This window comes from Ornithodoros turicata, chromosome 2 (assembly GCF_037126465.1).
Source record: "Ornithodoros turicata isolate Travis chromosome 2, ASM3712646v1, whole genome shotgun sequence".
Taxonomy (NCBI): Eukaryota; Metazoa; Arthropoda; class Arachnida; order Ixodida; family Argasidae; genus Ornithodoros; species Ornithodoros turicata.
In genome coordinates this window covers 112,568,382-112,590,835 of record NC_088202.1, presented here as the reverse complement: position 1 = coordinate 112,590,835, position 22,454 = coordinate 112,568,382, and the positions used below count along the sequence as shown (strand labels likewise).

At 44.3% G+C, this 22,454-nt stretch overlaps 1 protein-coding gene across 2 annotated transcripts in view; it reads right to left on the bottom strand.

Moving 5' to 3' along the window:
- The window catches only part of LOC135383957 (nephrin-like), a 140,424-nt gene that overhangs the window by 35,709 nt on the left and 82,261 nt on the right, over positions 1 to 22,454 (bottom strand). The window contains exons 1-3 of one of the 2 annotated variants that reach the window (XM_064613231.1): positions 9,905 to 10,031; positions 3,038 to 3,373; positions 1,673 to 1,783 (exon numbers count right to left, since the gene is read on the bottom strand). In XM_064613231.1, coding sequence (XP_064469301.1) covers positions 1,673 to 1,783; positions 3,038 to 3,373; positions 9,905 to 9,908 — 451 coding nt within the window. In that variant the 5' untranslated portion in view covers positions 9,909 to 10,031. Of the gene's footprint in view, positions 1 to 1,672; positions 1,784 to 3,037; positions 3,374 to 9,904; positions 10,032 to 22,454 lie in introns of those variants that run through there. The other variant, XM_064613230.1, reaches the window with a different exon arrangement.

Below are 22,454 nucleotides of genomic sequence, written 5' to 3'. Positions count from 1 at the left end.
GAATAAGAAAACATCATGTATTTATTTTATTTTTATTTTGTATTGAATGGAGGACGAAAACGTTTTCTATTTAAGCCCCTTGAATAGGGGGCGAATTAGCGCAACAGTTGAGCAACTTTACTCAGTGTTAATGGAACCAATTAAACGTTTGCAGATTAGCCATCTTTCGTGCCAGGCGTTTAGGAGTTTCCGTCTGGTTTATTCAAAGGAACGATGAAAGTTCTTCTAACGGATCTTATTAGCAGCACTCAGTAAGTGATTGCTGCGGAAAAGTGAGTCCCGTTAATTTTCTTCGATTCGTCTAATTATTTTAATTGTTGGGGTGGAATAGAACTGCGTTGTATTAACATTCCATTCCCCGACCGAGTTAACATCGCTCGTGCAACGATGCATACCTGTGGCTGATGCGCTAATCATATTTTGCAATTCAACGTATTCGCTACAAAATCACATCAGTAAAATGGGCGCTGCGTTCCCTGTCAGGCGCGATTGGGGTCACCATAAAGTTTTGTTCCAAAGTTTGTTTATTGATTGCGACCCATCCACGCATCGAGGGAAGGCCCGCCATTGCCGTCCGCTTATTACGAAATGGAATGATGAAGGATATCGGGAAAAAATGATGGTGGAAGATGAATGGCAGGACAAGAAATTCCACCGCAAGCCGCCAGGTTCTAGGGAAAAATAACGTATTCAGTGCTCAAGCACCCAGGGATTTTGATTTTACGTAGCATTTTCTCAAATATATCCATGTGACTGGTATGAACGTCATCTCAAGTAACTTTTCTGCCTCAACTCGAAATGTAATACATTTGAGGATTACTGTAGATGGAACGAAACGGTGTTTCTCAAGCATCAATATAGGAACAAACGAAATAAATGAGTAAATACAAAATAAAGAACAAACTCACTGACATTGCGGTAGGTTAACATTGGAATGGTGTCCTCTACAATGGCGTGTATACAGTACAGTATCATCACTTATTATCATTACTTATCACACTTATCATCACTTATTATTCGGTTTTTACTGAAAACATTATTCATCGGAAGCCAGTCTTGGGAAGTAACTTTTTTGTTATAAGTACACACTGACTGAGCAATTGACCAGTAACTGTAACGAATAACTCATTCTCACAGAGCAACTTTCATAGTGCATACCTGTGTGCGACGGGTAGCGAAAGAAGATGAGTCTAGTTTCTAAAACAAGAGAGAAAAAAAAAACATGACATTCTAAAGTAACTGTAACTATAGACATTAACTACTTAGGGATACCTATTTTTGTCTGTCTAATTTCAGGAACTTCTCGCATCTTTGTTCACTACACGTTGCCGACTGGTACTCATCATGAAAGTTGAAAAAGATCTACTAATTACATTTAGTGGTTAATTGCTGATTAAGCGATTCCTTGTAAATAAGTTCATTCCCAAGACTGTCAGAAACTGCACTAGTGGACTTTTCTTGTGTGCCAAATCTGCTTTCCGTCGATCATGCAACGGGTCAGTGGAACAAAACTTGGGAGCGACACAGAAGGAACATAATCAGAGCTCCTACACGAAGGGCGCGAAGAAGAAACACAACTACGCAACAACTAAGCTTGCGGGATCTCGTTCAGTGTAAGTCGCTGATGCTCACACAAGTATGTTGTGTGATGTAGGAGAACAATAAAACATACCTCCTTCAACTTCACATATGAGTCTCAAGTGTTCCCCTTCGTTGAAGCGTCCAGCAAGACCTTCCATTCGGTATCCGTTCTTGTCCAGGATTACAGGATCTCCCGGAGGCACTAAAAATAAGGTTTTACCACATTTATTGATCTTCCTGCAGACAAGTTGCCTGTTGCATCCATATATAGGATCTGTGTTCAGTCGATGAGCGCAGCACGTGCGTCATAATCTTGGCCAAATGAGGTGGCGCAATGTTCTGGCTTCTCCCTCCTTTTACGTACGCTAAGGTACCTTGTACTAATCATGCTGGTATGCCACAACGAGTGGACAGGGTGTATTCCATAGAATGCCTTTGATGCAGCGTGGGATCTGTTCATACTTATTATGTTTTATATCTTTTCACGCATCTTGTTACACTCGTTCACATGTTACACAGATAGCATATGCCCATGATTGAGAGGACTATAGGCGGGAAGAAGGAGGCAACTCCTCCCGTCCTCCTCCTCGTACAAACTCAAACTTCCTCTGCGTTGTGTCACTACACGTCAAACTGCGGAAATCAATGTCGTGACTTCTCTTAATGCTTTTTCGTCTACTACTCAGAAGCGTCTTTTTCTGTTATCGACGTGTCCAGAGATGTTTCATACGGACGAATGCGAAAATAAAGTTGCGCCGTATCTGCCCTCGCAGCCACTTCGACATTCGTCTTGCTTTCATCGCTCCTGTTAGTGAATGCGAAGAAGTTTTATGAAGAAGGCTATAGGCTACAAGACGACCTCTTTTTTTCGTCCGCTATCAACAGCGCAAGCTTTCTTGCAAAAGTAGCTTGGGTAGCAAAAGTATAATTTTTTCGCCGCAGTCGCTAAGAGGATTATTCGCAAGAGTAAAAACTAACTGACGCGGTTATAGATACTGTTTTACAGTATAGTATGCATAAACTCTATAGATATAGCATTTTTTACAGAAAGGAGTCATGGCATATGTAAGCACATCGCGTAAAAATGAGTCGCGATATTTCATTTCTCCTTGCTTACTACTGTTGTCAACTTTCAGCTGTTGTTTTTCAATGTTTTCGCCTCGTCCTTGCACATGTTGCTCGGATGTTACAAATTATAGCGGTCATATCTATGACCGTGCAATGTTATCCTTTTTTATCCCTCATTCCGAGTTGACTGAAGATAAATTGCATGGCTCCGCATACTGGGTCGATTATCTGCTTGCTCGTTCATAATTCCTGCGAGAATAGTAGTATGAAAAATCTACATCCGCTATACGCCACAAGTAAACAAAGATGTTTGTACTTGCTTCATTGTCTCTTAATGATATCGTACCGGATATTGATTCCGTTGTAGTACGCCAGCCTCAATGCTTACCGACGACTTTTAAATTGATGACCGTGTTGATAGATCGACCTTTGCGAAAATCTACCCGGCAGCGGTACTCCCCGGCATCGCCTTCCTCCACGGGGTCAATTTGAAGAAAAGCAGGTTCGCTGTCCATATTGAAGAAGGCACGATCTTCCAGTTCTGGTAGAGATGACTGTCTTGCCTGATCCAATTGACCTCTTCGAGAGTCGAGCGTATAAATGGGTGCCAAGCTCTCGTCCTTGTACCACAGCACAAGTGTGACGGAGTCATCGGAGGAAGGAGGTCTAATGTCACAAGGCAGTGCTACTTTTCCTCGGACCACTCCCGTGTAAACGATGGAAGCTGCAAAGAAGAAGGAGCAAGGTAAAGTAATGACCAAGTTGAACGGAAATTAAGGAAGAAGATAACAGGTAAACACGAATGACTGCAGAAAAAGCAGCCATGAAATGGGCAAAATGGAAAACACGCAAAATACTACTTGCGATATACGCCACTCACTGGGCGAGGACAAGCAAGGCTGAAGTTTATTCAAGGTAGTACAAGCCGTTTAGTGGTTGAAGTTATTGTACACTCACTCGGACATAAGATTCGAATGTAGGAACTCTAAAAATGTTAACAGGCTGTGAATTACCAGCTGCGTAGCTCTGGTGCGATTCGACGTCACACTGTAAACCTGCTACGTATGATACGTAGACATCCATATATTATATCAGGTCAAAAAGGTTGACTACACTTCCATAGGAGAGCTTGTGTCGAACAAAATTCACCTATCCACCGTAGCAGACTTCCTTACCCTGCCCGGAATCGTATCGATGTCGATAGGAGGCGCAATCTAACAACGTCACAACGCATGACGCGCATACTGAGGAATTCAGTTCTAGCAGTAACTGGATCTTGAACGGAGAAAGTGCGATAACTATGTCCGTTGTCGTCTACTATGGTCACTTGCTGGCGCTGGACGCGCTGGCGGACGGTCAACGTTTAAATTGTCCCACAACACTTAAAGTATTCTTCGTCAACGTTCCCCATACATAATGGAGACCCCTGACTCACTCCATCATCATTTCATCGTTCCGAATTCATTATGATCGCTTCAAGGCGAGGTTCAACGTTACGTTGAGCTCGCCAAGGGATGCGTGGCCTGTGCATTGGCCGCCGGGTTGCGCAGCAGATGGTGGTAGTGGTGGTGCTCGCAGTTCTCGGCCTCACAGAGGTGGGCAACCTCACGACAAACGCTCTGGGGGGGGGGGGGAATGTGCGTCCTATGCCAACATGTAAGGAAACTGCGCCGACATATGTCTGACAGCGTCTGAGGAAAATCCAGACGCTGTCAGATTTCCTTCTTCTAGTGGTTCCAAAGAATGATCTTTATTCAACCAACTAGCACCGTACATACACTCGCGCGTGTCCCCGAAGACCTTCTTCGTCTTCTCCCACTATACAACATAGTCAAAGGCAAAGCCGCCGAGGCAGAATAACTTTTCTACTAGTTCGTTGGAGATCTCAGTACACACTGTTTACAGGCTAGACAGTTACTGTTTTACGGTGGTCGGCAAGCGGTACTTTGGCAGCCAGCCTTTTTCGCAGTATTCTTTGATGAGACCAAGATGGTAAAATGGTACACAGTCCAGCTTGTTGAAATGTCGTCAAGAAAAATAATAGCATTAGAAATGAAGCACGAAGTCAGAGTAACTATTTAATACGTGGGGTTTCGGGGAGAGCCTGCCCTTCTGCAGACAAAAGAAGCAGCTAAAACTATAAGAAATGGCGAAGAGGACGAGGATCACCTGACCCCACCTGCGCCCATTTTCGTGAATCATCAGAGCTCCAGCTCGTGGACAGTTGCTCGTTCGTGTTGGATTAAACACTTGTTCTTAATTGGAGTCATCCTTTCCTACAAAAACATTGCTTATAAAGGAGTGGGATCGGTGAGAGAAGGAACCAAAGAATAACTTTGATGCAACGCAAGGATGAAATCACAAAGAACAAAACAGAACAGAAGGCTATACATGTGATAGATATCTGACGCCAAGACCGTTGGAAGAAACGTACACCACTTTTGCCATTTGAATGCCAGCCGGCCGATCTTGTCCGTTGAAAAAGATAAAAAAGGCTAAATACAAGTTGCTTACAGCTAATGTGAATGGCGTGAGAAAATTACTTGTGCATTCAAAAGTTGGACACTGACATGTTATAGAAACAATGCAGACACACCAAAATAATGAGGGTAGGGGTTAGACAGTTTTTTGTTTCAATTATACAATGCTAAGGTATAGGGGAAGCATGCATTATTGTGCATCAGTCGATCAGTCACTTAATCAAATTAATTAACCGAATGACAAGCATTGACCACAGTTACTATTGACTGTTGGAACAGGTGGCGAAATACCAATGTCCCTTTTCATCAGGTGGTAAAACGGGCCGCTATGTACATATTTATACCATGGGGAACCAGACTGTGAAACTTTGCAATTAAAAAAGATTCTCCTCTCTGCCCTTCTCCAGGGCAGGCGCCTGGAGCACTTGCTTCAGTTTCACCGGCGCGGCCATGGAGATAGGCCACCGTCATCGCCTCTCCGTGGCATATCATCATCGTCAGTCAGGACTCATGCAGAGGGACACCATCTCCTCTACAAGCTAGACTTCGTGACCCTTCCTGTGTTCATAGCGAAGTCGACGAACTTCGCGAGACCTAGGGCGAGGCTAGCAGAATAGGCGAGAGGTGGGACTTGTTGCGGTGCTACCACATAATTTTTTTCTACCGTGGCTCTGTCTCGTCATGTTAGTCTGGCTGTTAATGTGCCCAGAAGCCTCAAGCAGCTGTTTCCAGGTCCTTGGAGCTCCTCACCATCTGGGTCGTCTAGGACTTCAGGACGTGGTTGAAATGAGTCTGGAGCAACAGAGACTTCCGCTGCTCTGTCAGTCCTGAAAGTGAGCGCTAAGCCATTGACGTTAAACTCTATTGCCCGTATTCACCAGTCCCACTTAGCCAGTAGTTTAATGACGTCTGGTTTAAGTTGATCACGTGAGTACTTCGTCCGCCAATCACGAACAACCACCCCGCTGGTCTAACGCGGCTGCCGTGAGGCCCATGGCGGCCTCCATGGAGTTTTTGTGCACAGCGCATAGGCCTAATCTACGCTTCGCCAGAAAATTTTCGGCGAAATACAGGTAAGTTTTGACTTCTAAAGCTACTAGAAGCGTTCGTAAGGCGAATGTTGTTGTACTCCAATCAATATTTGCACTCAACGTCTCATTTCGTTCGCCGTTCACACGACGTAAACCCGGCGCTCTAGCGGTGGTCTAACTCCCATGTATTTGCATAGGACTGACTTAAACTAGGGGTGGGGGTAGTTTAAAGGCGGTCTACCGCGGAGCAGCAGTGAATGAGCCTTTCGAGAAACAACCCAAAATTAGTTTTTGCTGGACGTTGTTGCCTAGTTTTCAAGTCGAAATTGCACAAATTAAGCAAAAACAACGTTGTGAGGAACCCGTGAGCGAAGTAAGTGAAGTAATAAACCCGACGCCGATAAAAAGTTAATGATCGGTATGAAGTGGAATTTTGAAATCCGCTCTCCTAATTTAGGACCAACATCGTCAAAGTTAGTGATGTCAACTTTGGCAGCTAGACACAAGTCACTTCCCCGATCCAAAGCTGACAGGAGGTCGTGCACAAACAGCTGTTACCTCCAGCAACAAAAACAACACTGATTGTGCGTGGTACTTTTAATACAGCCCCTAGTGCCTCTGTTATACACCACTAACAATAATTCGTACTGTGCTGCCGTTGCTCGTTCTGATTGATACATTTAACGACTTGCTGCACTACAGTGATCGCCGGTACATGTGAACGAGCTTTGTGTTCCTAGATTACTGTTCAGTGTTTCCTGTTAAAAATGCATCCATCATGTTTGTCTTCTAAACTAAACTGAGGTCTCAAGAGGGAGGGGGTTCCATGGAGCAGTTATACCTCCATGTGCCTTACAGCTATACAGCGGAGTATGGTGCATGTTACCCAGCATGTAAAGGCACAAATATCAAACACGTTGCTCGCCTTGGAAATGTGCGAGTGACATGCCAAAATAGTAGCACTGAGAGGGTACCTGGAGTTATATGTTGGATGTCCCAGTGCATTAACAAGGTACAATATTTCAGATCTGACTCTGGAAAGGATCTCTAGATCCCCTTGGAAGCTTGATTTGCTTGCCCAGAAAGATGCAAACCCCATAGGAAAGCACTATTGTGTTCTGTCATTATGAAAGCACTAATGTTTTTTGGAAATCGATATGAGCATGTTTCTTGGCACAATTTTGTGCTGGTGAGATCTGGCTATGCTTATCGGCTTCAATGCAGGGTGCTGCTGTATATGTCGACTGGGAGAAATTTTGACAAAAAAGCGTGTCTCTAGGATATCAGACTTGGTTATTCGATAAAGGTACAGGTAGAAATATCCCGCAGAGGCATACAAGGTAGTATTGCGAGCAGTGTTTTGTGTCAACGAATTTGTATGGACAAACGAGAGCCTTCACGGGGGCATATAAACACAACATTAGAGTGTAAAGCAGCCCATGTAGTCATGATGTCGATACCACTGTCAGGAGTGTGCAGATACTGCGTGCAAACTTGTGAGCAGGTTTCACCTTGCCGGTTCAGGAGAAAATCCACAGAGAAGTGAAAGTCTCAAAATTTTATAAGGACGCACATGTAAGTACATTTATAGCTAAAATGTGTGCTCTACCGCTTCCAGCACACCACACCAGGAGGGGAGGGCAAATATGCCAACAACCAACATTTCTGCAGTGATGATGTACCGTAATATTAGAAAATATTCAAGGTGACAGCTACTTGCTTTTATGCTGACATTTATCATCTGCTAACAGTAGATGTGGCTTTGTAGACTGCCACCGCAAGACACAAAACACAAGAAACCTGGCTCAGACTTTATCAAAGCAACATATTTCTGGGATGCGATTACTGCCAATAAAAGCCGATGACCATGATTCACACAGTGTTCCCGTTCATCGTGTGAGCAGCACTGCGTATGCCCAACTGTCACAATCCTCGAACATAGGCAGCACCCCACACGAGTATATTGCAGTTCGTTCTGTTTCCCGGTTGCTTAAAAAAAAACATCTGTCCGGCACAGCAACACGGGGAAGAAACTGCGCGAATGGCTGGCGCTCTGTTAGCAGCCATTCGTACACGTGTGATTCCAATAACTATTCCCCTATATGGTGTCTGGTCCACACTTCGGGCCTCTGTAACTGGACCCGAAGTGTTACACGGGAATGTTGTGCGCTTCCTAGTGTTTGACACTGACGACAGATTTATGGAGGAGGGTGTTCTAGTCCCGAAGCGGGACAGAATAATGAGCTGTAAGTAGTTGGTATCGGGCTAGCTCAAGAAGAACAGACTTTGTCACTGTTTTTTGTGTCTTTGACACCAGCACTTTGTTTATTTTCTTCCAAATTATCTGTTATGGGCACAGCAGTGCCTGTACCTCATGCTTTTGAGTTGTTTCTTTCCATTAAATCAATAAACCTTGTTACGCATTTCCACAAGGATTATTATTATTAAGGATATCAACTATTAGTTGTAAAGTACAGATGTTTGTCCCATGCCACATGCTATGAAAAAAAAAATATTTACTACATTGTGCGTGGAGACACAACTCCAATGCATTGATAGTGCAACAGAGCGGAATTCTATTGGACAGTTTAGCATGAAAAGCAGAAGCACTAGCTGACACTCTTACTGGCTTACAGGAAGTATCAACATTGAACAGTTGAAATTACTGCTGTAGATTGGACATGAAGAGTGATTGCATACCGGAAATGCTGTCTGTTATACATAACAAACAAATAGAGATCATGAAAAAGGGAACTGTGATGGAAGGACATGTAGGGTGTGTCTGAGCCGGTGCAAAGATAACCAGCAACACAATTACCAGTACCGTGAAATATATGTAGATCACAGGGACCTGTTGTTATTGGTAATGCTGTTTTTCCACCTTGTACTGCGGCGCATCGATCTGTCTGAAACGCAGCTATGCTGAGGACAGTCACCACGTGGCAGATTGACATTTGTATCGTCTGTGCTAAATCATGGGTATCATTATGATGTGACTGCAGCTGTATGACAGATCACGTGATCTGAGAACACAGGCATGCTCATTTTTTGCAAGATTTCCTGGCAAATTTCACATGCTATGCAGTGTTGACAGCTGTCATGACACTGATGTCATGGAGGCCAGTCAGGAAAAACCTAGGCAGCACAGTCGGCACTGGGATTCGAACCCGGTTAACTCCCAGTCTCTTAGTCTCCCAGTCTTACATGGCCAGCGCGCCAACCACTCGGCCAGGCGAGCTGGTGCGCAGCAGACCCCCCTCCTTCTCGTGCTTCCAAAGAATGATCTTTATTCAATCAACCAGCGCCGTACACATCCTCGCGCGTGTTCCCGAAGATCTCCCCCGTCTTCTCCCACTTCAGCCTGTACAACAGATAGGGAGCATACTCCGCGAAATTGAGGTTCCGCGAAGTAATTTGTCAAACCTGTCTGAATTCGAGAATTATTAAAATCGCGACCTTAACCATTTATACAGTAACATTCTAGTGCTATTACTCTTACACTAGATCAAACTCTCACACTAGACTTATCATGCATAACGTGCAAGGAACACGTTAATGACTGTGGTTTTGCTTTGGAAACCGGGTACACGCGAGTGTGATCCCGGGTCTGGCCAAAAATATGTTTCCGAGGCGAGGAAACGCGGAACAGCAACCGCAGGGTGTTACAACAGTAATTGGAGCGTGGTACGGTACGGTATAATCCTGTGACTGGAGGACGGCACGCTCTGGAGCAGACAAACCTACCCATGAAATGCACTCTACGTCGAAACCTCAGACCTGTTTCAGCACAAGAATGGCGTCATTAGCTTGTTAGCTTGTGGTTTAGAAGACTGCGTTCAACGTCCCTCACCGAAAACGGCGCACCTAAACAATTCGTACTGTTCCTTGGCGGGGATTGAATGCTCAACGTCGATATCAGTACGCTACCGCGATAAGCATTGAGCTGAGATACCGATGCCTGTCCCTGTCTTTCGTAGCAAGGTCACATGATGCAATACGTGCTGAGTGCGCACCAGGTGTTGAGCGAGAAATATTTTGGGTCACTTTATTCTGAGTTTCAGTTTTATATGCTGGGCCCATTCGCACATTATGCGTTTGCGCTTTGCGAGACCCTATGCTCATGTCTGGCTGACCTCTCCCCGCGTGGACGCCACCTCCTGTTCATTAAACTTATGTAACCCCCCCCCCCCCCCCCTATGCTCATCGAATATATACAGGGAGGAGTCGGCCAAAACTTTCCTAAACGCACGGTCCATTTCTCCCTCAGAAACTGCGATGCATACACAAGATTGACGTATGGCCTATTTCAACGTAATATTGTTTTAACAGCCTGCACCAACCTTAATGGGCTTTCATAATTAACTTACTTTACTAAAAAAATAGCTCGATGGCATAAATTCCAAAGTTGCGGAGTAGAGCCCCGCATACTTTGATGGACACCCTTCAGTTGGATATTTCTCAACACGCTCTCCAACTTTCGGACTTATACCTTCTCCTTCACTGCAATAATTAGAAATTTGGCTAATTAATGTAATGTAATTAAGTAATTAAGGGCAATAGACAAATACTAACGTGTAGGCAGTGATGGACAATACTTGAAGTAAGAAGTACTCGAGTAGTACTTTAAGTACATTTCTCTGTACTTGTACTTTACTTTAAGTACATTTTAAATCGTATACTTTGTACTGTACAGTACTTTTTCAAGTACTTTCCCATCAAGTACTCAAGTACCCAAATTTGGACTCCAGACAAAAAATCACAAAAGAGTATCAAAAATGCACCCTACTAAAAGCGCTGAAATGACAACACGAAGACGAAAACACACAGATAGGGCTGTATCTCTGAGTTTTCGTCTTCTTGCCATCATTTTAGCGCTTCTAGTGAAAAGCAGTACCAAGATTCCCAGTATGGCATTTTACCAAAAGGGATTTTTGTGCTTTTAAAGAGCATATTTGTTTAAGCAAATCTATTGTTGAGAGGCTTGAAATGTTGAAAAAGTATCAGCTCTTCTATGATTGCGTAAAATGAATGGGATGCAAAGACACACACACATTATGACACTGCAACCGGCAGCACAATGACTTTGTCAATTGTCATTTCAGCTCTCCCAAAGCAAGGTTCTATGCTTTTTTATATTGATTCCTTCATTGGCAATTAATAATCAATTTATATCACAATGTGTGATTGCATAACGCGATGAACACTCTGAAAGACACACATGCTTTCATATTTACATTTTGCGTTTTTTTAATTGGTCACATGGATTACATTGCTGCATATCACAGCCGTATAAAAATGAAGGCTTACATCTTGTTTCATCCTCTTTAATTTTCTTCATATTCTTTTTTAAACATGTTGTATTTAAAAAGCAGCAAGGAATGCCCAGAAATGTATAATCTCTGTTGGCTTGTACTTTTTTCCCATGAAATCATCTAGCTTCCTATACTCGAAGATTAGTATCGGAACACCACACTATGCGGGTGATCTTGGATCAGTCAGGGTATGTTACTATTTCGCATAATCACAGCACAGCTGACTAATTACCTCTCTACATGTAACTGCAAGTTATAACATCTGATTAGCACTGAACTTAGGACTTTATGGTTTCTGAGCATTTGTCAAGAATGCTCACTAAAGTTTTGCCGAAAGAGCAAGACACAGGTACCAAACAGTGATATGCAAAGTGATGCAAATTAAATTGGCGATGTACTTGATGAGTACCTGAAGTACTTTGCCTAGTACTTTGTACTGCACTTAGATGTATTAATGACACCATGTACTTGGTACTTTACTTTAAGTATAATTTTGAGGTACTTTGCCCATCACTGCGTGTAGGACAGACGAGTCTGAACAACTTCCATTTCAGAACTCAGGGTCTCGTGCAGAGCGCACAGTCTTGTCTGAAAAGCTTGGTTCATGTTAGCTGGGACCCTCTGTAAACGAGGATACGTATCACGTACAGCCATAGAGCATCGTCTCATTTTTTTTTTGGTATTTGTACATTCTGGGTTTGCGCTGCGGCCTTCACAGGTGTTGCCAACTCCGTCGAACACTGACGTATCGCCGAGACACACTGTCTGTGTCAAATCTAGAGCGTATCACATCCCTACGCTGCGCAGATTAGCCCCAAGACCATGACTGCATATGCGTAATAATACAACAGAATATATAACGTAAGAATATGCTGATCGAAGTATGAATATGTTGCAAGTTGATCGAAGAATGAAAGGTTGACGTAGGGATCGGACACGATGAAATTGTACTAGAGGCTGATCGAAATGGGGACAGAAAACAAAAGGGAAATAACAAAGAAAAATGTTTACTGAAATTTAGTTCACAACATAGTTTAACTTTTAATACACACATTTTTTATTACTTCCCTTACTGTTGTCTTCTGTCTACTACTTCTCTGAACATGTTTGTGCAGGTAGTTCTTTTTTTATGTTATTTTCTCAGCCAGTCCTGATTTTTCTAAAAAAATGAAGGAAGCTCTGAGCACCATAGGTACCGCAGTTCGTGCAGTTGAGTTATACAGCCAGGGAGACGTCCTCTCGAAGAGAATACGTAACATTACCTAAAACTCATTTTTTACGTCGTTAATTAGGAAATTTCGAGCAAAAGCGAGATAGAAGAATGGTAGACAATCCTCGTTGAAACCCGTAATACCTTTAAAGTAAAGCCTCATCGAGCGCGTGCCGTGAAATATCCATCGCCTAATTTCGCTATGCAAATGATCTGAAACCAGAATCGCGAGACTCAGGAGCGCGTGACCTTCACCAAGGAAAGCTTATCTGAGCCGCAAAGCAGTTGATCTGGCCAGCACCTTGTCCAATCAACCCCTTCGCTCCAAAACACCTGGGTCTCACATGCGGTAGGAGCCCGATCGGTTTCGGCTCGTTTGCATAGTAAAACCCCGCGATGGATATTTAATGCACGTGCGCGTTTCAGAATTTTTTTGCAAAAATGGAATGCCTTTCAACGAGAATTGTCTCCCCTTCGGTTATCTCGCTTTTGCCCGAAATCTCCTAATTAAAGAGTTCATTGATATATTTTAGGTATTGGTCATCTTGTAGTTACATACCCTCTTCAAGAGGATGTCCGACGAGCCGTACAAGTGGAACTGCAAAAACGACACCTATGCTGCTCTCAAAGTTTTTTTGTAAATAATATATCAAGGATGAGAAACGCTCTGTACATATACAGTGAAACCTTCCTATGTTGGACACCCGCGGTGCAGCCGAAGTGTGTCCTACTTATAGAGGTGTCCGAGTTACAGAATATGAGGGAAACAAAAAATGGAAAAGATCACAGCTGTGTTGCCAGAAATGTCCCCCTTCTTTAATTTATGGCCCTTCGTGGTACCTGGTGGTAGTGGTACCTCTACCCATTCTTCACTGATAATTATTACTGATTTTGGTAGATTCAATTCCGTTCAGATTCCACTCAATGGCATTACCTCTGGAGCTTTTCGAGCAGCGAGGACATGTCTCTGAAGCGTCAGCCCGCTTTTCATTGCTTTGGTGCAGTGCGCGTTCAAAGGCTCTAGACAAACCGAAGACAAGTACTCACACAAAGAATTACAATGTGGACTGGCAGCACTTGTTTTTGGACTCGAAAAACTAAAGCAACAAAATGCTGAGACCAGTATAGGGGAAAAAGGGGGCGAAAGTCAAGGCCACTGGCTCATTTTGAGTCTTTGGTGCAAAGATGGGCCGAGATTGAGGTAATTTGGCCAGGGTTTTGTCCGACTTAGCAGGGAAAACCCTGTCCTACTTCCGGGATAGGGAGGTGTCCGACATAGAGAATTTCGTCCCCATGTAGTTTCAATGGGAGCCTGCCTGTGCAATGAAATCTTGTCCGACATGGGGAGTTGTCCGAGGTAGGGAGGTGTCCGACTTTTGAGGTTTTACTGTGCAAAGGAAAAGCAGTCGAAGCACTATGACTGCACGGGAAAAATGTGTTTACATGTCGATTCCATCCCAGCTGCGGACGCACGTTTGATCCTATGGTCGGAACTAGAACACTTAAAACAATGACACTAAAGTTTTCCAAATAAGGTGCGCGCTCAAGCCAGGGTAAACCTCTAAACATATTCTTCACGTGCAGCAATAGAGCTTCGGGTACTTTGATTTTGTATATGTACTTTTCGGATTGCACTGCTGCCTCTAAAGTAGTCGGAGACACCGTGAAACACTGATGTCTCCTCGTGACACTCTGTCTCTGCTCACCCAAGATCGTGTCACTTCCCTGCTCGGCGCAGAAGAGTCCCAAGAGGGACGAAACTGTGTCCGCAGCTGGGATGGCACGATCAATTGATGTAAAGATTATTTGCATGGTACGCGTCATGTGAACGATAGCACAGTTTTAGGTAACGAGCGTATGCGTTACGCTAGGAATTTCATAGTTCATCCTGGCGAGTAAAATATGAACCTCACCCATATCCACGAAAAAAAAAAAAACACAAGTAAAGTCTCCTGGTCGAACAACCTATACGACCAGCGACCTTCCGTGCACGTGCAAAATTAAAACGGTCTGTAGGTACGCTAGACGCAAAAACCACTTTCCGTAATGCGCATACGCAGCGTCATCTGCTTGCATGCTCAATATTTTTGCGCATACTTGGGCATACTCCAAAGTGAGTCACCCCGACAGGGTATCTCCCTGTAATCTGAAAACACTTCAACGGCGGCGAAACAACGACGCCCAGGCGATCGGCGAAGCGCGAAACGTGCTATTTCACGTTTTCGTGGAACCGCACACAAATATGAAGGGAACGCGCACTCTATGTATTGGTCCTATTGATGCCTTTATGCAAGCTCTTCGGAAGAGGCGGAAACTGCATCAGAAGAACAGGTCGAAGCAGGCAGAAACACTGACGAATTCACACGAAAAAGGTCTTATGGAATAAAAAAAATAAGTATCTGTTTCGACGAGGTTACGGCGCACTTTCTTTCTCCCCCAATTTCCTTTTTACGGGATAAGTGCAGGACCTTTTAGTGTCGCTCGGCGCCCTGCGTTCGACTGCTGTCATTAGGACCGGTGCCGAGCAAATGAGGGTCATTCCGCAACGGTGGAATTCCTTTGTCCATTGCAGCGAACAACGTCAGGGACGCTGAATTGGGAGAGTCGGTATGGGTTGGCCCAACATCTCCATTTATGGCGATCTAACTCGCGAGCTCTCGGTCTAATTTGTTCGCATGATGTGCACACAGCACGTGATGGGTTTCCCATTTTGTTGGCACCGCGCAACAAGATTATCGTGCCTCGTTTAACAGAGAGCCGATATTGTCGTTTCCGTTACTTTCGTGATGGCGCTTTCCAAATATCTCAAGTAGGCAATAGGTACGTCGTAATGGGGCTCCGAGCAACATGTTCGGTAACAAGCGTGTGAAGAAGTGCAGTTATGGGCGCACGTGCTTTACTTATGATTAGCGGCAACATTGGCGAACGGAACAACGGAAGCGAAATTTGTCAATTACAAGGAAAGGTCCCAACAAGGTGTAAACTTTACGCAGATTTATGGTGCGCCTGTATATTGTGAGCACGATGTACGGATGGGCTGGGCATATTTTTGACGATTACGAGCTCGTTGGGCTGCCCGCCGGACGCGATCGCCCACGGAGCGCGCCCGATGTCGCAAAGCGTAGAGGGAGAAACTGAGGAGTGCGTGACGTCAGACGTTCCTCGAGCTCCATGGGCGGCTGCCACGTGAACAGGGTAAACACGGCGAATACCGAACAACGCCTCAAAACGTTCGATTCGGAGATCTCGTGGAGGTCTGAAGGCGACATCTCCGATGAGACATGGGTTCGTACCTATTTTCCTTCTTATTTTCTTTTTTTTTATCCTGAGTGGGAATCAGACGTACGCCGAAACGCCAAGTGGAGGTGAAGGTTTGTGGAGAAGTGGAGGAAAATACAGAAGGAACCGCTCCTATGTACCTCGTTGACAAGCCAAGGCTAATGAACACCTCAGGATTTGTTTTGCAGCATTCGTCAACAAAATGTGCCGCACACTACTTGTCCTGTTTCACCTGTCTCCAAGTAGACCCAAACGGATTCGCGGGCGAGAATAAGTTTCCCGTCTTTCGACAACGTGCCGTGTACATGGGAATCACTGTCAATTATGTTTAGCTGTGTTTAGCTGACATGTTTATCTGATATGTTTAGCTATGTTAACCTATGTTTAGGTGACATATTTCCCTTCTGTGAGTTTCAGTTTATGTATTGTTGCACAAAGTGCCATGTACATGGGTATGTAGCACTGTTAATTATGTTTAGCTATGTTTAGCTGACATGTTGGCTGTCATGTTTAGCTGATATTAGCTACGATTAGCTGATATTTTAGCTTATCTGTTTAGCTATGTTTACCCATGGTTAGGAGATATATATCCCTTCTGTTAGTGTCAGTTGATTTATTGTTAGACAACGTGCCGTGTACATGGGGATGTACATGGAGATCACTGTCAATTATGTTTAGCTATGTTTAGTTGATATCTTAGCTGACATGTTTAGCTATGTTAACCTATGTTTAGGTTATATATATTTCCTACTGTCAGTTTCAGTTTATTTATTGTTAGACACAGTGCCATGTACATGGGGATGTGCATGGGGATCAGTTTCAATTATGTTTAGCTGACATGTTTAGCCGATATGTTGAGCTATGTTAACCTATGTTTAGGTGATATATTTCCCTTCTGTCAGTTTCAGTTTATGTACTGTTAGACAAAGTGCTGTGTACATGGGGATGTACATGGAGATCACTGTCAATTATGTTTAGCTATGTTTAGTTGATATCTTAGCTGACATGTTTAGCTATGTTAACCTATGTTTAGGTGATATATTTCCCTTCAGTCAGTTTCAGTTTATTTACTGCTAGACAGAGTGCCGTGCCCATAGAGATCACAGTCAATTCTGTTTGGCTATGTTTAGCTGATATTTTGGCTGACATGTCTAGCTGATATGTTTAACTATATTAACGTATGTTTAGGTGATATATCTCCCTTCTGTCAGTTTCAGTTTATTTATTGTTAGACAAAGTGCTATGTACATGGGGGGGGGGCATTTATTGGCAGAAAAAAAAGAAAGGGGAAAAGTCAGCCATGCAGCACGCCTGCTTGCTATTCCCTAAACAGAAAAACAAGAAAGAAAAAGAAATAACAAAAGACAAATAAATAAATAAACAAATACAAAGAAGAAAACAAATACAAAGAAGAAGAAAAATGAAAAAGACACTCGGCTCACAGGGAGCCCAGGAGGCCCGTATCACGCGGGAAGCGGAGCACCTCTTTTGTGACTTTCCACTGGCTAACTCGCTGCGCAGGGCCAAGGAGTGTTGCGAGAGAAACGTCTGTCCGTCTGTCGGTGCACCCAAACTCTCAGAGGTGTTGCCAGAGCACGGCCCGATGATGGTGGTGACGCTGACAGTGGAGGAGCTGATGGGAGATATCGTCTTCTACGGCGCAACAGGGGCAAGTGGGAGATGGGACGCGGCCCATTTTGAACAGGAGTGAACGGGTGAGGGCAACGTTCAGCCGAGACGATGTAGAAGGGACTCCTCCTCGCGGGTACAGCGGCAGCCGATGACAAACTCCAGTGAGTGGTCGATGGACTGCAGGAACGTGGGTGCCAACAACAAACAACAAAGAAGCAACGAACTAGCAAAGCAACAAACAAGCAGCAACAAACTGGCGGGTGCCGTCGCCGCAGAGACGCGCAGGCGACACGCAGACACCGGGAGCGGCAGTAGGGGCACCGGCGTGGCCGCATCACGCGGGGCGCGTCTCGCAGCCGCATCAGCATCGGTGTTTCCGTGCCCTGTATGCCCGGGTACCCACTCAAGGCAGATACGGTGGCCGACCGAGGAGAGGTGGGCGTACTCGTGAAGTACCATGGTACTTGGGGATGTACATGGGGATCCCTGTCAATAATGTTTAGGTATGTTTAGCTTATATGTTAGCTGATGTTTAGCTATGTTTTGCTGATATTTTAGCTGACATGTTTAGCTGATATGTTTTGCTATGTTAACTAGGTGATATATTTCCATTCTGTTAGGTTCACTTAATTGTTAGACAAAGTGACATGTACATGGGGATGTACACATGGCGATCGTTGTCAATTATGTTTAGGTATGTTTGGCCGATATGTTTACATATGTCTCGCTATGTTTAGCTGATATGTTTAGCTATGCTAACATATGTTTAGGTGATATATTTCGATATATCCGCCTGCAAATCGTATTATAGGGTTCGCAAGACCCGTAGGTGCCATTCGACTTCTGAGCTTTTTTTTCGTACGGGGCCATAAACTTTAATGCGTAGAAGGAGAACAGCAAGTTGGGCTAGTTGGTACGTACTAAACAACATGGTAGCGGTTTAATGCGTATGTTCCCTTGGCGCTATCTATCGTCTGAGCTGAGTTTTCGGCGCAGAGACCCAGGAATTTCTGAGGAGTGAGCCCACTAATGCCGTCACACATTTAGGAGATTTAGGAAATCAGAGGCACTCTACGAAAACTATACTACAAAGGAAACTGTCAAACCCAATACCAGGGACTCGATGCCTAACTAATAACTTGTTCTTATTTCGTACCGTGCGATACGTACATGGCGTCGTTGTGATTCGTCACGAGCTCACGCGGGATGACCAGACGTGACGTTTCTTCGAAAGCCATGCCTACCCGAACAGTTTTGGCGTGTCGTCTCGTGACGTTCGGAGCGCGCCAGCCTGAAATAATAACGTTTGCGATGGGTATGTTCCGTTCAGAATCGGACCCCAGCAACGGGATGTCAGCCACTTCAAAAGAATCAGGTGCTTGGCCTATCATGTTTTCGGAACCTTCATCGCAAACACCTTAAAATCTGCTAAATTTCTGCTAATCCTTATATCCTAAATTAACTTAATGAACCGCGATAAAGAAGCATCTCCAAGCAGTCCGACCTCACACGGATATCGAGGCCCCAAAAGTACGTTAAAGAAGCGATATCGCGTTTCAAAGACACCCTGTATATGCCAAGAGCTTTAAATTTGGCGGTGCCTGTGAAAGTGAGCGACGTATGAAGCCGAGGGAACGGTGGTGATGGTGGTATAGCTGCTTGCCCTAATTAGTCTTGCAAAGACGGGCCACGTCAAGGTGGTGGAGCTCGTGAAAGGGCTCGGCCGTTGTCGGCCTCACTGAGGTGGGCAACGTCACGACTGACGCGCTGGGGGAATGTGCGTCCTGGGCCGACTTCTAAGGGAACTGTGCTGACATAGCATGTTGAGGCCGGGTCTTCTAGTCAATGACGAAACGCCACGTGTTGACAAAACCAGTTTTATCACTTACATGCATAAACATTCGCAGTCATGTTCATGCAAAAACATCTTTGACAGTCACGTCTATGTGCCAGACGTCAGACGTGCCAGTGATCGTTATCCATAACGAAGGCCACAAGCCGTCACTTTTTTCGCTGCCTCCCTTAATTCGTAAACTTGTAGTTCACTTCTTGTAAATTCCCAGACGGAGATCATCGTGTTACGCACAGGCAAACGCACATAGGTGTCTTCCACGTTTACACCACGCGTCGCTCCAGCAACACTGTTTCCTGGGCACGACCGACGAAGCGCGAAGGCAATTAGTGTATATTTCGTTATTCTACACTTCTATATTTTGTTCTCTCGCTGTGTTATCTGTGGTGGAGCTATGCTAATGTGAAGTTAATTAAGGGGAAATTGGATCGCGAACTGGAAGTGTCGTCATGCTATCCATCATCGGCGCTTTGCTACACAAATCCATTAGGAAAAAATGTGCAGCTGTCTGCTATCAGAGTCATGCATCTTCGGGACGCACACCAGTCTGAAACTGTGGTTTACCGAGCGAGTTAGGAAAACGCATATATTACTGGTAGAAGGTCGCTGTTTGGTATGTACGAAATAAAGTGGATGCTTGTTGGTGGATACTACATTTGCATACTACTGGTGGATAAAGTGGATACTAATTGCTCGGTTTATGTCTTCGCACACCATCGTGGCACATAAAAATAAATTGTTCGCCTAGAATTACAAATAATATTAAACATATAAATACGATATAATATATGTATAATAGCTATATAATAATAAACACATCATTAAATAATTTTAAATATAAATGGGGTTATCAGGTCACACAAAAAAAACAAGTTGGGTCGAACTGACAGGCTGAACAAACAGCCATAACTTTATGCGTCTACTAAACATTTCGTTGCTTAGCATTGTCGACAGATCCACCTTCCATCCAACGGGCTAGATACATGCTATTAGTAATGCAATAATCAGTCGCGAGCTCTCAATTGTATTTTTGTTACTAATAAAATAGCATAAATGCAGGCAAGCTGGTGGCTTAAATCAACTGTAGAAAAATACTGAAGGCGGGCAAGAGAACGACAGAAAGGACGAAACGACAAAAGCAGGTGCTTGTGAGGTGTTGTCCTTTCTGTCAAAAGCTCAGGCTTTTTGTACAATAGATATTTTTGTTGTTCTCTCTACTAGAAACGGTAATAGCTTTATTGTGGTGAAGATGATGATTCGGGTGTGTCATCGTCACAGGTTATGCTCTACTATCATATTCCCTCATGCCCTTTCCGTTCTTTTTTTCTTGATAAACATATCCCCCCTCCCCTCATACCCCATAAATATGCTTTACTTGTCTGCGTGAACGTCGGTCCGATCTTACAAGTGATTTTACAACATCATTTCTCCCTCATACTTCAATTGCTTTCTTATGTTCGCAGATGTTCTTCTATGCTGCTTTCCATATCCGCATCTATGATACCATAGTTGCACCAGGTGCACGAAGATATCCGCAGTCCTACCTTGTGGCACGTGCAGCACGCAGCCACACAACTTTGGGCGAGCTCACCTTACACGTAAATCTACTGCGTACGAATTACTTTTTTTTACATCGCGACCATACACACGTGTTCATTTTCTTCTCGATTGGAATGATAACGACTTGCAGTGTTTCTCAACCGGGGTTTCACCAGCCTTCTCCTGAGGTTCACCGAGCCTGACACTGTTAAGCCCTCGCGAATGAAACTTGACCGGCTACCAAGTCTCACTCCAGGGCAGCCTTGTTATCGGACAGTGCTCGACATGTAACGGCAGCCGACGCGAGGAGGCCGTCGTTCGCGAGGGACGGTAAATACGGTATGCTGTTTGTGGAGCTTTCGGCACACGTTACGGTACATCTCAAGTGGACAAGATTAATCCACAGACCGACCACCTGTGGCGTCGCTCATTATCACAGCTGTCTCGCGATGTAAAGCCACGAATTATTATTATCACTATAGGTTGCCGCGGCTGACGGTCATTCCAAAGTAGTGTCTAGGAAAATGTTTCGGGAGGGGTTAAATAATCAGTTATACAGAATAAAAAATTGACACTTGTACTACATGTATTTTGCCCCAGCCACTTCAACAGAGTTGCCCCAGTACAGTAGGTTCCTTGAGGTCGTGCGGACACGATCACGGGTTCCCTCGAATAACACAAGTTGAGAACCGCTGGACTATAGCGACCAGCGCAATGCGAAGAGAACTTACTGTCTAAATTAATTATACGTGACTACTTGCCATGATTACGTGACTACTTGCCATTGTCAAGACTACTTGCCATGGTCGCGCCGGGGCAACAATCTGCTCCGTGACGCTTGGTGTGCGTTAGCACTTAGCACTGAGTGTCGGGCAGTGAGCTCTCCCTAAAAGAGAGCTTCAACCCGTACGTCCTAGAGGTCAGTGTTGAGGACTTAATGAGTCAAATCGGATTTAAATCAAACCAATGTTTTTCGGAACACCGCAAATCAAATCCAAATCAAGCCCGGATTTAAACTTCAGGCATCAAATCAAATCATTTTAAATACGGATTTGTTTTTGGCGTGTTAAATCAAATACGGCTTTAAATCCGGATTTATCAAATCCGCAACGAATCCGGGGGCTAAAGCTCCCGAAATAACTGTAGCATGCAGCTGACCATGTCTACAAGGTACAATTACTGCATGCATTCACTGGACAAGACCCGTGACATGTTGCAGCTCCGGTCAACCTTAATAATAACACTGGAGAAAATGTGATCTCGTTGCCGATCGCGATTACAGCAACCCTTGGCGCCATGAGCAAATATTAATTGAACAAAATTATTCGGTTAGTTTAACGCAAGGACTATGTTCACTTAACATTCCCCCAGTGCCCCAAGGGTGGGTGTTATCGGGCTGGGAAGTGAGACAGAATTTTTTCCAGTGTTATTATTAAGGTTGACTGGAGCTGTACAAACACCTATAAATCT